General features: G+C 42.4%; 1 protein-coding gene across 2 annotated transcripts in view; it reads right to left on the minus strand.

Moving 5' to 3' along the window:
- The window catches only part of Atrnl1 (attractin like 1), a 507438-nt gene that overhangs the window by 393492 nt on the left and 98132 nt on the right, over positions 1-15814 (minus strand). For both annotated transcript variants that reach the window (XM_051199717.1, XM_051199718.1), the window contains exon 19: positions 10414-10551. In XM_051199717.1, coding sequence (XP_051055674.1) covers positions 10414-10551 — 138 coding nt within the window. The remainder of the gene's footprint in view (positions 1-10413; positions 10552-15814) is intronic.

The following is a 15814-nucleotide window of genomic DNA, read 5'->3' on the forward strand; positions in this document are numbered from 1 at the left end:
TCACGTAATCCAAACTTCTGTCCTTGAGAGCTGCAGAAGATTCCTGCAATCTTCTGTCAACCATGAAAAAGGAGGAACCTCAGCTTCGTGTGCTCTCCTGTGAGTCATCTATTTGGGCACAATAAGGGAAGGTTTGCTGGTGTATCACTCTGAGTGGCTTCTCGGGTTCAGTGCCACAGCAGCTGAGACAGTCATGAGTCTTCAACTCATTCCACACAGCTGTGGGTAAGAGTGCACATCCCGCTGCTGGTGAATCCGTAACCAGCACACACCCCCATTACTCCAGACACACTGCTCTAGAGGACTAACTGTCATGGACGCCTGGAGAACCCTGTGACTGGAAACCCAGCCCCCTCTGGCAGGAACGAGACGGTACAGTTGGCTTCACAGGCACACAAACATTAATGCCTGGTTTTCTCTTTCATGTTGCCAAATTCTTCATGCAAGTTTCTAGTTTTCTTGTCCATCTTGCTAAGCATTCCCTGTGTTGCTGATTTTCCTGTCATGACTGGAGTGAATTTTCTTATTTGAATCCTCCTTCAGTTCATTGATGATTTTTACATAAGAAAAATTGAAAACTTTTAGAAATACTATTTATTTCTCTGTTAAATAGTTAAAATAATTGTATGCATTATAAAATTGAATTAGACGTTCAGGCAAAGTTCTCGGCATAAAAAAAATGACCAACAAATGCAATAAACTTGAAGATGATGCAGGAGGCTTGACTAATTAGAAAAATATGGAACAAAAAAGGATATAAAATGTGTAGAATATGAAAAAGGTGACCATAAAAGTTGAGTTATTTGGGATCATAGCACAAAGATGCCCTGAAGGTATTCTTAAAGAGTTTGTAAATAGGTACTCCTGTAACAATTTTGAACACTACAGATCAGAAATGAAAATGAAATCTCCTGAATCACTGTCAGAACAAAGCTGTTTCTCCTCTCCTACAAACAAAGAATAAAGGGAGACAACTGGAGAGCCGGTGTAATGATTCACATGTGGAGGGTGCACTCGCCCTGTAGACCAGACTGACCTTGAACTCACAGAGATCTGCCTGCCTCGGCTTCTGAATGCAGGGATTAAAGGTGTGTGCCACCGTGGCCTGGCATGAAATCACTTCTTTAAAAAAAAAATGACATAAAATTTCAAGCAATATGTTATAATGTAGCTAAATATTCCCTCAAAAGAAATGAAAGAAAAATGTTGACCCAATAGATGAAATAATGATTCCTAGGTGTGTGGGTTAATATCAGGATTTTCGATTCAATTCCATTGGTCTACCTATCTATTTTTCTGCCAATACCAGGCTGTTTTCAGGACTATAGATCTGTAGTAGAGTTTAAAGTCAGGGATGGTGATGCCTCCTGAAGTTCCTTTACTGTGCAGGATTGCTGTGGCTATCCTGGGTCTTTTGTTTTTCCATATAAAGTCGATTATTATCCTTTCAAGGTCACTGAAGAATTGTGCTGGGATTTTAATGGGGATTGCATTGAATCCGCAGATTGCTTTTAGCAAGATTGCCATTTTTACTATATTTATCCTACCTATCCAAGAACATGGGAGATCTTTCCATTTTCTGGTATCTTCTTTAGTTTCTTTCTTTAAAGACACAAAGTTCTTATTATATAGGTCTTTCACTTGTTTGGTAAGTGCTAATTAGCCCAAGATACTTTATGTTGTTTGTGGCTATTGTAAAGGGTGATGTTTCTCTGATTTCTTTCTCTGCCTCTTTGTCTACTGATTTTTTTTTTTTTTTTTTTTTTTTTGAGTTTATCTTGTATCCTGGTAGTTTGCTAAAGGTGTTTATCAGCTGTAGGAGTTCCCTGGTAGAGTTTTTTGTGTTGCTTATGTAAACTACCATATCATCTACAAATAGAGACAGTTTAACTTCTTCCTTTCCAATTTGGATCCCCTTGATCTCCTTTTGTTGTCTTATTGCTTTAGCTAGAACTTCAAGTACAACATTGAAGAGATATGGAGAGAGAGGGCAGCCTTCTCTTGTTCCTGGTTTTAGAGGAATTGCCTTAAGCTTTTCTCCATTCAGTTTGATGTTGGCTGTTGGTTTACTGTATATTGTCTTATTATGTTTAAGTATGTTCCTGTTATCCCTGATCTCTCCAAGACCTATATCATGAAAGGGTGTTGAATTTTGTCAAAGGCTTTTTCAGCATCTAGGGAGATGATCATGTGGTTTTCCTTTTCAGTTTATATGGTGGATCATGTTGATAGATTTTCATATGTTAAACCATCCCTGCAACCCAGCGATAAAGCCCACTTGGTCATGGTGGATGATTTCCCTGCTGACATTAATCCACACACCTACAAACACCTGATTTTTTAACAAATTGGTACAGGAGACCACTTCCTGAACATAACTCCAGGAGCACAGACACTGAGATCAACAATTAATAAAGGGGACGTCCTCATACTTAGAAGCTTCTGTAAGGCAAAGGACACAGTTGACAAGACCAAACGGCAGCCCACAGACTGGGAAAAGATTTTCACCAATCCAACATCTGACAGAGGGCTGATCTCCAAAATATACAAAGAACACAAGAAACTATTCAACAAAACACCAAATAACCCTATTAAAAATGGGGTACAGAACTGAAGAGAGAAATCTCAATAGAAGAAATAAAAAAAAGGCTGAAAGACACTTAAGAAAGTGCTCAACATCCTTAGCTATCAGGGAAATGTAAATCAAAACAACTCTGAGATACCATCTTACTCCTGCCAGAATGGCTAAAATTAGAAACACCAATGATGACTCATGCTGGAGAGGATGTGGAGAAAGGGGAACACTCCTCCACTGCTGGTGGGAGTGCAAACTTGTACAGCCATTTTGGAGATCAGTATGGCGGTTCCTCAGGAAAATGGGAATTAGTTTACCACAGTAACCGGCAATCCTCCTCTTAGGCATATACCCAAATGATCCACATCCATGCAACAGAGACATCTGTTCAATTATGTTCATAGCAGCATTATTTGTAATAGCAAGAACCTGGAAGCAACCTAGATGCCCCTCAACTGAAGAATGGATGAAGAATGGATAAAAAAGATATGGCACATTTACACAATGGAATACTACCCTGCGGAAAAAAAAACAATGGAATCTTGAAATTTGCAGGCAAGTGGATGGAACCTGAAGAAACCATCCTGAGTGAGGTAACCCAGTCACAAAAAGAGGAACATGGTATGTACTTGCTCATATATGGATTTTAGACCTAGAGCCTATAATTCACACCACCAGAGGAACTAGGATACAAGATTCATATAAAGTCCCTCACAGAAGGGACAAGTTCTCCAGGGGAGTTGGGGGGGGGAGGGCAGTGAGTGGAGAGGGAACTAGGAGAAAGAGAAGGGGAGGAGAGGAGAGCACATAGGACTAGGAAGATTGAGTCAGGGGAGGAATAGAAGACAGGAGAGAGAGAGAGAGAAAGAACATAAAAGAGGGAGGCACTATAGATTTGAAGAGAAAACTGAACCTAAAGAAATGTTCAGAGACCTACAAGACTGGCCCCAACTAACAATCTGAGCAACCATAGAAAGGCTACCATAAATGCCCTTCCCTGATAATGAGACTGATGACTAACTTATCCACCATCATGAAGCCCTCATCTAGTACCTGTTGGAAACAGAAGCAAACACCCACAACTAAACACTGAGCTGAACGGGAATCCAGATGCAGAGAGGGAGGACAAGACCAGGCTACAGAAACCCACAGAGACAGCTGACCTGAACAAGGAGGAGCTAATGGGCCCCCAGACTGATAGCTGGGAATACAGCATGGGACTGACTCAGAACCCCTGAATATGGGTTTCAGCCAGAAGGCCTGAGCAGTCTAAGGGACCTCAGACAGTGGAACCAGGATGTATCCCTGGTGCACAAAAGGACTTTGGGAGCACATTCCCCATGGAGGGATAACTGCCTTAGCCTAGAGACAGGAGAGAAGCCCTAGTCCCTACTCTAAATGACCTGACAGATTTAGATGACCCCTCCTGGAGGGCATCACCCTCCAGGTGTGGAGTGAGGGGGGATGGGAGGGGAGGGTGGTGGTGGGGGGCATGTGAGGGTGTGAGAGAGGGAAAGAGAGAGGGAAAGGGAACTGGGATCAACATGTAAAATAAAAATAATAAAATAAATTGATATTATAAAAAACATAATTATTCCTTTCTAGGTCCAAATAGAAAGGTATTCCACTTGTACACCTAAGACCATTGTTTTCCAAACTCCAGAGACAGTGTGAATCTACTCATGGAAAGACAGCATAAAAAGTGACATATGCTCTTATCAAAGCCTGGTAAACCTGAGCTTCACATTATAGACACAAATGTCCCGGGGGGGGGGGGAGGAGGAAGAGGAGAAAAAAGGAAGGAAGGAAGGAAGGAAGGAAGGAAGGAAGGAAGGAAGGAAGGAAGGAAGAAACCATAGCTAGGTTTTTCAAAGTTGAATCAAACATCTAGTTAGAGTTGGGAAAGAAGGAAACTAGAACTTTTTGCAAACAAGACTAGGAAGGGAGGCCTTGAGGAAGGAAGCACACTAAAGTTCCAAGGGAAGTCATGGAGATGCCCACTGCTTGGAGCCAGTCCCGTGCCTGAGCACGTTCTGGAATCAGCCCACGGAGGCTCCTTTCAAAGGGCACCTGGCTCAAATGCAGATATGCACCTTCAAACACCCAAGGTCACGTTTCCTGAAGTATTTGGCCACGGAGGGTCAATGATCTCATGCGCTTCTCACGTCTTCTCATGCTGGAAACCCCTTACAAAAGCAAGGGGCAGAAGAGAATGAGACAGGATGAAGCGGCTACAAAATAGCACTGAGGATCGCAAGTCGGAAGGGACTAAGAAGTACCGTTACAGGAGTGCCTGACGCGTCTCTGAATTGGAAAGACTAAATCTCTCTCCTTTACTTTAATGAGTGCTCAAATCCATCTGATTATGAACTTTCTTCCTCTATGAACAATGTAACAATGGCTTACAATTCAAAAAAAAAAAAAAAAATACCTCCTCGACCTAGGAGCAAAACAGTGATTTTCCTGCATCCTACCCACGTCTTGAAGAATGCTACTGTCATACTCTAGAATGTTTACCACATATTAAATATGTCCACAAGGCAGGTACTAATAGAAACTCACAGTACACCAAAATGTAAACTAAGTTTGCTGACTGAATGTTACTAAAAGCAAATATGAGTGCACTGCTAAGAAAAGGAACTTATCCATAATACAAGCCAAACCTGTTAAGTATTGTGTAATAAATTTAGCCAAAAGAATGTGATCCAGAAGAAAGGCTATCAGTCATACAAGACTGGAAAAGTATTTTCTTTTTGTACCTATATTTTACAAATAAATAAGCATAACAAATCTAGTCAACAATTTTATGGTTAATAACGTACTTAGCTGCTTCACGTGGAGAATGAATTATAATGAAAAGCAAGCTACCAGTAATGATAATAGAAAACAGAAGCATAGATTAACACACGGTCCTCAGTTATCAAGGGACCACTAAATTAACTGCGGAATGGGACTTTCCCAGATCGTTCAGTCAAAATAAATCTCTTTGTCCCTTATTCTGTCACTTGATTTATCCGCAACACAATATCATAACCCATCATGTTTGTAAATTTAAGTTGTAGCATACTCTGTGGCAGTTAGTAAGCTAGCACTCCATCCATGCTTTACCGCGTCAAGGCTAATTTCTCTTTGTTGGGAACTGTAGTTTCTGGTGCACTGAGCCATCTACTCTTAAAAAAAAAAAAAATCATTATCTTCTACTGCAATTTATAAGTCAGTTTGGAGAGAATATTCTTTAAAATATACCAAAAAAATGCATCATTTTGAATATATTAATTATACTTGCAGAGTCCCAAAAATGTGTCAGTGTGCCATTAAGGAAAAGAAATTCAAAAGCACCTCCTCTGGAGGAATTAAACCAGGAGTGAGCCCAGACTTGAACCCTACGCTTCCCTGTGCCTTCTATAATTCCCTGTCGGTTGTATGCGTCTGGATCCGTGCCTCATGAATGCTGCCCTGTCTTGCCTGTCCCTGCCTCTCTCTCTGTGTCCCTCTGCACAGAACGTTGTGTGGTATTTATTGGACACAACAGAAAGTACCGCGTGGGGAAGGAATGAGCAACACTTTACAAAATAGGGACAAAGTCTCTAAACCCCGCTGGCCCAACCACCCCAGATGGCAAACAAAGGCCCTCATTCAGTGCCCATGTGTTGTCTTTAACATTTATGGTGGATATCCATTTTATAAAGAGACTTTGAACCCGTTGGCTGTTTCCATGATATACTGTCATAGCATACACACACACACACACACACACACACACACACACACACACACACGCACGCACGTGCGCACTCACGCACTCACTCACACACGCACACACCCGCACACAACACACGCACGCACACACGCACACAACACATGCACGCACACACACGCACTCACTCATGCACGCGTGCACACACACACACAACACACGCATGCACACACACAACACATGCATGCATGCACGCGTGCACACACGCACGCAGTATTTGAAGGCAGTGGTATGAAAGAGTACTTAATATTATAGTTCTGTAGCCTGGTGTCATGGCACATGTCTTTAATCTGTGAGTCTGAGGATAGCCTGATCTACACAGAGAGCTGTTGGCTAGCCAGGGCAACACAGTGAGACCCTGAAAATCAAAACAAAATTTCAGCTATGTTCTCACTTCTGTGTAAGGTAAGTGCATGGAAAACCCAAGGCGAATAAGGTGGGCTGCACATTGTTCTCTCGAGGAGAGGTTAAAGGGATAGACTTCTTACACAGAAGGAGAGCGGTCTTCCATGACCTCAAGGTGCATTGTTACCTCTAATTGTAAGAACCAGCAAAATCTTGAGTCGCTTGGAAGTTAAGAGATATTTTCATAATAAAAAGTCACCAATTTGGGGGTTAAAAAAATTCTGCCACCTGGGCCGTCTATGGGGCCTCTGGCAGTGGAACCAGTATTTATCCCTAGTGCATGAATGGGCTCTGGGAGTCGATTCCCTAGGGAGGGGTACTCTCTCAGCCTACATACACAGGGGAGGACACAGGCCCTGCCACAAATGATGTGACAGACTTGATGACCCCCCCATGGGAGACCTCACCCTCCCTGGGGAGTGGGTGGGGGTTGGTGGGGGTCATGGGATAAGGGAGAAGGAACTGGGATTGGTATATAGAATAAGATAGTTTTTAACTTAAATAAAAATTATTTTTTAAAACCTGCCAAATAATTGTTTGGTGGTCTGCAGGGGACTGAATTCAGCGTCCGTCCGGTCATGCTGAGCAAACGCTGTACCTTTCAGCTAAAGTCCCGCCCTTCTTGATTTGTTTATTGTTTGTTTATTGTTTGAAATGGTGTATCACTACTTAACTCACAGTAGCACTGACCATCATAGTGTGTAGCCTTGAAAAGATGATTCTCCTGTGTTAGCGCCACAAAGTGTGCCCACCAGTGTTATTCAATTTTATTGACATACTTAAACCTGCTAACACTATGAATGCTCATAATCATAATATCACCATAGTAACAGCATTAGGGGTTAATATTCGGGAGGAGCACAGTGCTGTCTTATCTATAAATGATCTCACTCAAGAGGCTGGTCAGATGCCTCTGTTGGCCAAGCACTTGCAACAGAAAAACCAAAGTCCAGTCCTCAATACTCATGTGCAAAAAAGAGCTGGGCCTGGGCTGGCCAGATGGGTCTGAGGGTAAAGATGCCCATTGCACAGGCCACATGGCCTGCATCCCTCAGAAAGTTTACAGAGGAAGGACAGAAGTGACCCCACAACCATGGACACACAAGCAATTCATGGACTCAGTGGGGTGTAGATGGAAGGAAAGGAAAAAACAACAGAAAATAGTCAGGACATTGGGGGGGCCCAAGGGGACATTGAAAGCGTGAATGAGGGGGGCTATATAATCAAAATATACATATACATGGAATTCTCAAACAATAAATGTATTGCTGTTTAAAAATTGTTCACTGCCTTCCAACATGTACCATAGCATGAATGTCTCCTGTAAGCATGCACAATCACACACATGCATGTGCACACACACACTCAGTAAATACATGTTTTTAAATCTGGGCATTGTGGCTTTCATTTGCAATCCTAGAGCTGTGCAGGCAGAGAAAAGCAAATCCCTGATGCTCACTGGCAAGCCAAAACAGCAGTTGGTGAGTTCAGGTCAGAGCCATGCCTCAAAACAGCAGACTGAGAAGGTATGCACTGGGAGGCATACAGTGCACACAGTGTGCAGTCCACTCCCAAACACATGTGGGCCTGCAATACACACATGTGAACACGCACATGAGTGTCACTGGAGATCTGTTACACCAATCTAAGACAAACTTCATTTTACAAATAAGAAAACCGGGAACTAAATAATTTATCCAATGTGATGGTGGAAAGAAAAAAACAAAATTCAAACTTTTTGTTGTTGTTTTCCAGGCAGGGTTTCTTTGTGTAGCTCTGGTTGTCCTGGAATTGCTCTGTAGACTATGCTGACCTTGAACTCACCGAGATCCACCTGCCTCTGCCTCCTGAGTGCTGGGATTAAAGGTGTGCTTAAAATTCTAACTCTTAACAATGCTGTATTCTACTTGCAGTCTGCAATGGTTATAATATATACATACACAACGAGACCCTAAGAAAGCACTTTTAGTCATTAATTATAGCAATAATAAACTAACTATAAATGCTATAATCTAAAACCAATCTTACAAAATTACCAATATAACAATGACAGTGTATGAACAGATTTCAGGGGTTAAGCGTCTCTAAGTAGCCCACAAGGACATGGAGAGAAAGCTCAGGGCCCAGAGCCGGTAGCAGTGTTATAGAGAACCCAACCCCACTTCCCAGGAAAGGACAATAACTGCATGCTTCCTGGCTTTTCAAATTTTAATTTTAGTCATTACTACATAATTCAACAATGTGACATGTTGTTTATTAGTTAGGTAACTAATGTGGCCATTAAAAAATCAGTTATTTTTATATATCACACAACGACACAAAGTCACAGACAGCAAGATATCATCTTGCCACCTTTTAGGACCTAAAAAACAGTCCAGGATTATTTAAAGTTTCATAAAAAAAAACTATAACAATGAGTGAGACAGACATCAATCCTTCTTTCCATTCAATTTTCTATTTACTGTGCCTCAGATTGCCAGATGCGTCATGTTGGTAACAAAAATTAATTCGGAATAATTGAACTAGTTTTAAATCTAGCAGAGGAATACTGTCCCCAAAGGGGAACATATTTCTCAAAGCACCCTGCCTGCTGAAAACATAAAACCCTTCATAATAATTTAAATTATTTTATAACTGATATAAAAAAGTGACGTGTTCCTTTTGCCCATGTAGGTAAAAGTTTGTATAATCAATCATATGCATTTGGCAATACATTCTGACAGATAATACGCTATTTTCAAGGATTCAGAAAAAAATGGGGGGGGTATGTTAAACAGATGTCCCGGTGCTCAGGGACACTCTCTGTACCGGGCTCAAATGGCTCGTAACCTGTAACTTATCAGCAAGGGCTGGAGAGATGTCTCGGGGGTTAAGGGCATTGGTATAAAAGCCCGTGCTGGAAATATGCTGTCAAGCAGTTTTCTCTACTCATGGCAGGAAGGCTCCCAGCAGCTGTACCTGAATGCGTATGACCTGAATAAGACGGAGACGGCTCAACACTCAGCACAGACAGGCAAGAGCCGTGGAGTTCTGAGGAGATCCTTGCAACAGCTGAGAGAGGAGGATCGGTTTACTTCAAGGCAGCCCCTACAGGCTGCCCATGTCCCACTGGATGGTCACGGCCACACACACACACTACCACGCTGCTGGACTCAGCGGGTTTGAAAAGGAGGACGCGACACTGGGAGAGGGAAGCAGGTGCCACAGCTACACCGAGAATGGGAAAATGAGAGATGCTAAGCAAAGACACCAGTCAAAGAGGCTTTTATTAACCGTGACAGAATCGATGTTTCAGACCAAACCCACTCCCTTAACTGCAGCCCTGTCCAAAAAGCAATCTCACCTACCACTGGGCATCTCTCTGTAACTGTCAGTTATCCCAAAAGTCAATAATCTCCTGTCAAAACCCTATCTGCAGTGGTCACTTTAAAAATGAAAATAGATGTGCTTTTACTAAATGTCTTGTAACAAGTATGCACCCCATATGAAGTGAGAAAGTAGTATTTTCAAATAAGCGTATCACAGAATTTTTAGAGTTCACACAGTCATATATATATTTATATATATGTATAATATACATACATACATACATACATACATACAAAACCTTAAAAAACACTGAGGCTGGAGTGTGTTCTTTCGGTGAGCAAACATGGGCATCAGTGAAAGCGATTACCTGTGCACTGCCCTCCGTTGGTGGGGTCCCCGTAGTACCCCGGCATGCAATCCTGACACTGCTTCCCAGTGGTGAGATCTTTGCACTGCTCGCACACATTGTCACTGACGCACGTGCTGTGTCCGTTACACTGGCAAGCTGAGGAGAACAGTGAGACATGTCACAAGCAGCTAAATAACGACATAAGTACCCAGCCCGAGGCAGATGTTACCACTAAAATCCCAGTCGAGCAAAGACAAAGAGCTTGGCCCAGCTTTTAAATACGTCACACAGGCAGACAAGAGCATCAGTCGGACGTGAACCGTGAACGCGCCTTCTCGTACGGTCAGGACTGACCGCACTGTTTGTGAGACGTAGGGGTAGAGGCGGTGTGCAGTTCCACAGGTAATTAAGGAGTAATTTAACATAATCATTAAAGGACCATACGAATGTTTTGTCCATTAAAACTTGTAAAAAACGAGATGAAGTAATATAGGTTTTGATAAAGGATGGCAAGTTCTTAATACATCATAAATATATTTATACTTAATAACAAACTATAAGTACAGAAAATTATCTGGCAATGGAGCTTTATTTTGAGAAAATGGATAGTAAGGGACTCTTTCAATTTGAATAAAATGTACCTTTTTGTTTCAGTTTTTTGAGACAGGGTTTATCTGTGTAGCTCTGGCTGTCCCAGAACTCACTTTGTTGACCGGGTTGGCCTTGAACTCACAGAGATCCTTCTGCCTCTGTGTCCTGAGTGGTTGGATTAAAGGCAAGTGCCACCACCACCCAGCAAGGAATATCATTTCAGTGAGTGGTGGCAAACTTAGTTCAGCAAGATATTTCTGAATCATCAGTGGCCAACAATAAACATGGAGTCCTTAGTCCTTTTACAATAAAAACACCAAAATCTCTACTGTTATGCTTAAATGGTTAGGGGAAACATTCATAGATTTATGCCATATACATAATTAACTCACTCTGGTTAAAAAAAAAAAAAATGGGTACCCACTCCACATAAATCGCCAGAGGAACCAAACTAAGAAACAGGATAGCATTGCTTTGTGGGATTTCAAACCACATGGAAACATTGTCAGACCATAAGCACTTGCTTCTGAACAAGAAGGGTGAAGCAACTCTCACAGCTAATGTGCCGTACAGATTATGACTGCAATATCAGAGGCATTCCTACAACAGCAGCAATTAGGGTGTGGGCGTTAGATAGGTTCACAAAGAGCACAGGAGTGATCAATACCACCTCCTAGCATCAGAAGAACACCACTGGCCAAATGCCAATCAATCTCTGCTGTCTGAATGACAAAAAATCCAAGGGCAGCCTAGAAGCCTGCTTCATGAATCCAATCCACCTACGAAGAGGCTGTGATAGAATTAAACTCAACTGCAGGGGGAAATTGCCGGGACAGAGGGTGCTAGCAACTGTTAAAGCTTACAACTAACATACTACTGATGGCAAAGGGCAAGGCATACTGTAAAACGCTGGACCCCTGCGTACCAGCTGCACCAAACACAGAAGAAGGGTAAGCTCTTAGGCCTACGCTTTGATTAACACTCGCACCAGACAGCATCAAGAGGTAACATGATCTGACACTGAGTAACTCTGCCAGGATAATTGACATTTTAAATGCTCTAATATCAGCATACCTATAGAACACAAATGAAACTAAAGACAATCCATCTATTTTATTTTTCTACATTTTAAATCTACCCCCAGATGGCTCCTTATTTATGGAAACACAAACAAAAAAAAATCAAAATAAAACATGATGACAAATTCATCATTTGATATGCAAATAATGCACAAAGCTCTGAAAATATGGGCTCTCCATAAACAGATGTGCAGCATTTAAAAATATCTTCATGACATTATTAGTAAGTTTCCAACATGTTTACACAGAAATTCAAGGGGGAAAAAAAACTTACCCACAACTTTTTTCAATATATAGCCTACCTTCGAATAAAAAGAAATTGTCAGGTACTAAAATGGTGCACAATTTGAAAACAAGAGTTACAAAGGCTGAGTTAAAAGGAAATCTGTACTCTACGTAGGACAGACAAGCAAGTATCAGCAGGCTTGGGTTCCAAATCTAGCTAAGGCCAGGAAATGTAACTGCTGCCCCCTTCCAGGGAGAAAGAGAAACTGAGTCACGTTTGTAAACTGAAGTTGCCAGCTGCATCCGAGCAGAAGGACAAATTACCAAAGCACACCATAAGACAAAGAGGAAAGAGTCTGATGCGGCACTGGCATCTATGTATGGAAGGAGAGAGCCACTTAAAAACTTAAACTTTCACTATGGGTGGGAACATGGCAAAGGAACTCTAAATCCAACACGCACATAAAACACTCTCTGCCAATGGTCTCTGGGACCTCACAAAGGCAGCTCAGAACTGTAGGGAGCCGTCCCTGCATTCTCCATTACAATGGCGCCTGCATCCAGCAGGCACCGAATGGTTAAACAAGCTAGTGCGCAGGCCCTGGGTAACTTTCCATCCCTTGGTCTCTGCCTCTCCCATGGTGTCACATGGGCTGATGGGCTGCAGCCAATCAGGAGGTGACACATCCGAGGCAAAGGTTGTAAACCTATATAAGGGTTGGATTTTGGATGTTTGGCGTCTCCGCTCTGTAAGCTTATGCTCTCCCTCTCAAGATGCATTAAAGCTTTACTGCAGAAGGATCCTGAGTGTGCCTCGTCGTTCTTGCTGGCGAGACGGTAGCGCGGGACACAGAACGACCCTTGGAATACACCTACAACTCAAACCATGCAAATATGCCATACAATAAACCATTTCCTTCACTGTTAAGTACAGTGATACATTGTTTATGATCCAATAAACCTTGCCTGGAGATCAGAATGCAAAGCCAACCACAGCCATAGAGGCCAGGTAGTGGTGGCCACACCTTTAACACCAGGACTCAGGAGACAGAGGCAGACGGATCTCTGTGAGTTCAAGGCCACTCTGGGTGAGAGTGAATTAGTCTCAAAGAGAAACAGAGCTCACGCCTTTGATCCCAGCACCAGAGAGAATGCCTGAACACAGCTCTGTCACTGTCCTAAGGCATTAGATCACATGTCTCCTCCACCCTGAGGATGCTTTCAGGAAAACTACTTTGTATTTGAACCAAAGGGCACTAATTGTGTTTCGTGCCTACATCCCATGCAGGTTTACTTTAAAGATTCTCTTTCTCTGGTGTTTTGAAATTCCTGTTGAGTGTATGCAGAACTTTCCACTTCACCCTGCCTTTGACCCCTGCTGTTCCTCGAATCTTCATCTCTGTTTATCTCTCCTGAACGCTGAATTGCTTCTTACTGATAATCTTCTTCATACTTTGTGGATTCTGTCCTGCATGTTTTACCTACTTAATGCACTCACTGGCCTTCAACTCCAATAACTACATTTTTCCTTTCTATGAGATTCCTTTGACTATAATTCTAAAACTGGTGTGTGTTTTTCAAATTTATAGAATTTTATATTTATATAACTACAAAAATATAACAAGTTAATTCATACCAAATGTTAGTATCTTAACCCAATATTTAGCAAAATTAAAAAGCATTAATTAATAGTATAGCACTATAATCAAAATTATAGATGTTAGTTGAACTTTACAACTTTGACAAAAATGCCCTATCTTGTTTCATTACTCTGTGATATTATACTGATTTTATTAGTATATATTAATTATCTATAACAAGGGAGTTTATTATACATTTTCATACATATAAAGATACTTTGATCATATAACCCACCTTACCCTATTAGTCCCTCCACTCACATAGCTCCCTCCCTCTTCCCAAATAATCCCCTTCTACTCCACACACGTGTGTGCATGCGTTTTGCGTGTGTGTGTGTGTGTGTGAGAGAGAGAGAGAGAGAGAGAGAGAGAAAGAGAGAGAGAGAGAGAGAGAGAGAGAGAGAGAGATGGAGACTTAATTTCAAATGCTTTGTTTCCTGGTTTGACCCATGTCACACTTTCAGACTGACTTTAATATAACTCCATTTCCTCTCTCTCTCTCTCTCTCTCTCTCTCTCTCTCTCTCTCTCTCCCCACAGCCCATGTTTATGTAAAGTTTTTTTCTGCACCCTTGCACTATACAGTAAAGAACATTTTTTTTTTTTGCAAGATAATAGTCAAAGTCCAAGTCTGTATGAGAGAGAGGGGGACAGACAGAGAGAGAGAGAGAGAGATCACTGCACAGTCAGATTCATTTCTGACAACTTGCATTCCATTACGCAATCCTCTTAAGTGGAATGGCTTTATATATATAGTAAATTTCACATTTTGTGGTATATAGGTATGAATTCCGTTTCCTTTTGCTTTGAGGTACTAGGCACTGAGTCAACAAGGTGTAAATAAATGCTGGGCAGGGATGTAGCTCTGAACGACATCCCAAGAACGCCATAGGGATTTTGACAAACGCACAGCGTGCAACCTCCTGCAGAGCCGTACAGATCGCATGTGCACCTCCTCAATGGTATCCAGTAAAGAGCAATCTCTACCCTCCTCCCGGGGAGCGACCGATACTTCCATCCACACATCTCAGTCTGTTTGGGATTGTCTCTGTAAGCAACCACACTGCGGCGCAGACGTGGCGACCGCGGTTCCAGCTCTCCCATTGCCTTCTTGGTTTCTTCCACTTTGACTTGGTCTCTGGCCTCACGCTGCAGGGTGAAACCCATCTGAAGCGTCCTCTGCGCAGCTCTCAGCCCTGCTGACTCAGCTGTCGCTGGTCCTGAGGAAACCATTCGTCAGGCTCGTTGGGTAAGCTCCCAAGTGTGGGGCTTTCGTCCCAAGGCACCAGGAAGACACGAAGATGCAGATGGACCGTAGCCTCGGGAGCATCTCTCACCCACATCCGTCTTACCTCTTCCCAAGTCCGCACTGGGGCTGGGTACCGCACTCCGGTGTGGCAGGCGTCTAGTAAAGCAAATATTATTGATTTTCCACCTCTGTGTCTTAAGTTCTCCTCGCTCCTTCACGTGGCTGTCACCTCTTCTGTGGCTCATCACACAGGTATCCCAGCCACGAAACATTCCTTCTCCTCCTTCCGGCTTTTATCATCAGCAAAGCTTCGGTCCCCTGCTTTCATTTAGTAGTATTCAGCTCCACATAGCCTCATAAATTTCACTTATTTCAATAAACGTATATTCTCCATGGGTGTAGTGGTTTGTTTTTGTTTTTCTGGTTTTTGTTGTTATTTAGAGACAGGGTTTTCCTGTGGCTTTGGAGCCTGTCCTGGAACTTGCTCTTGTAGACCAGGCTGGTCTCGAACTCATAGAGATCCACCTGCCCCTGCTTCCCGAGTGCTGGGATTAAAGGTTTGTGCCACCAACACCTGGCCAGGTGTAGTGATTTTTAAACTAATTTATCAACTATGTTTCTAGTGCCTACAACACT

This window comes from Phodopus roborovskii, unplaced genomic scaffold (genome assembly GCF_943737965.1).
Source record: "Phodopus roborovskii unplaced genomic scaffold, PHOROB, whole genome shotgun sequence".
NCBI lineage: Eukaryota > Metazoa > Chordata > Mammalia > Rodentia > Cricetidae > Phodopus > Phodopus roborovskii.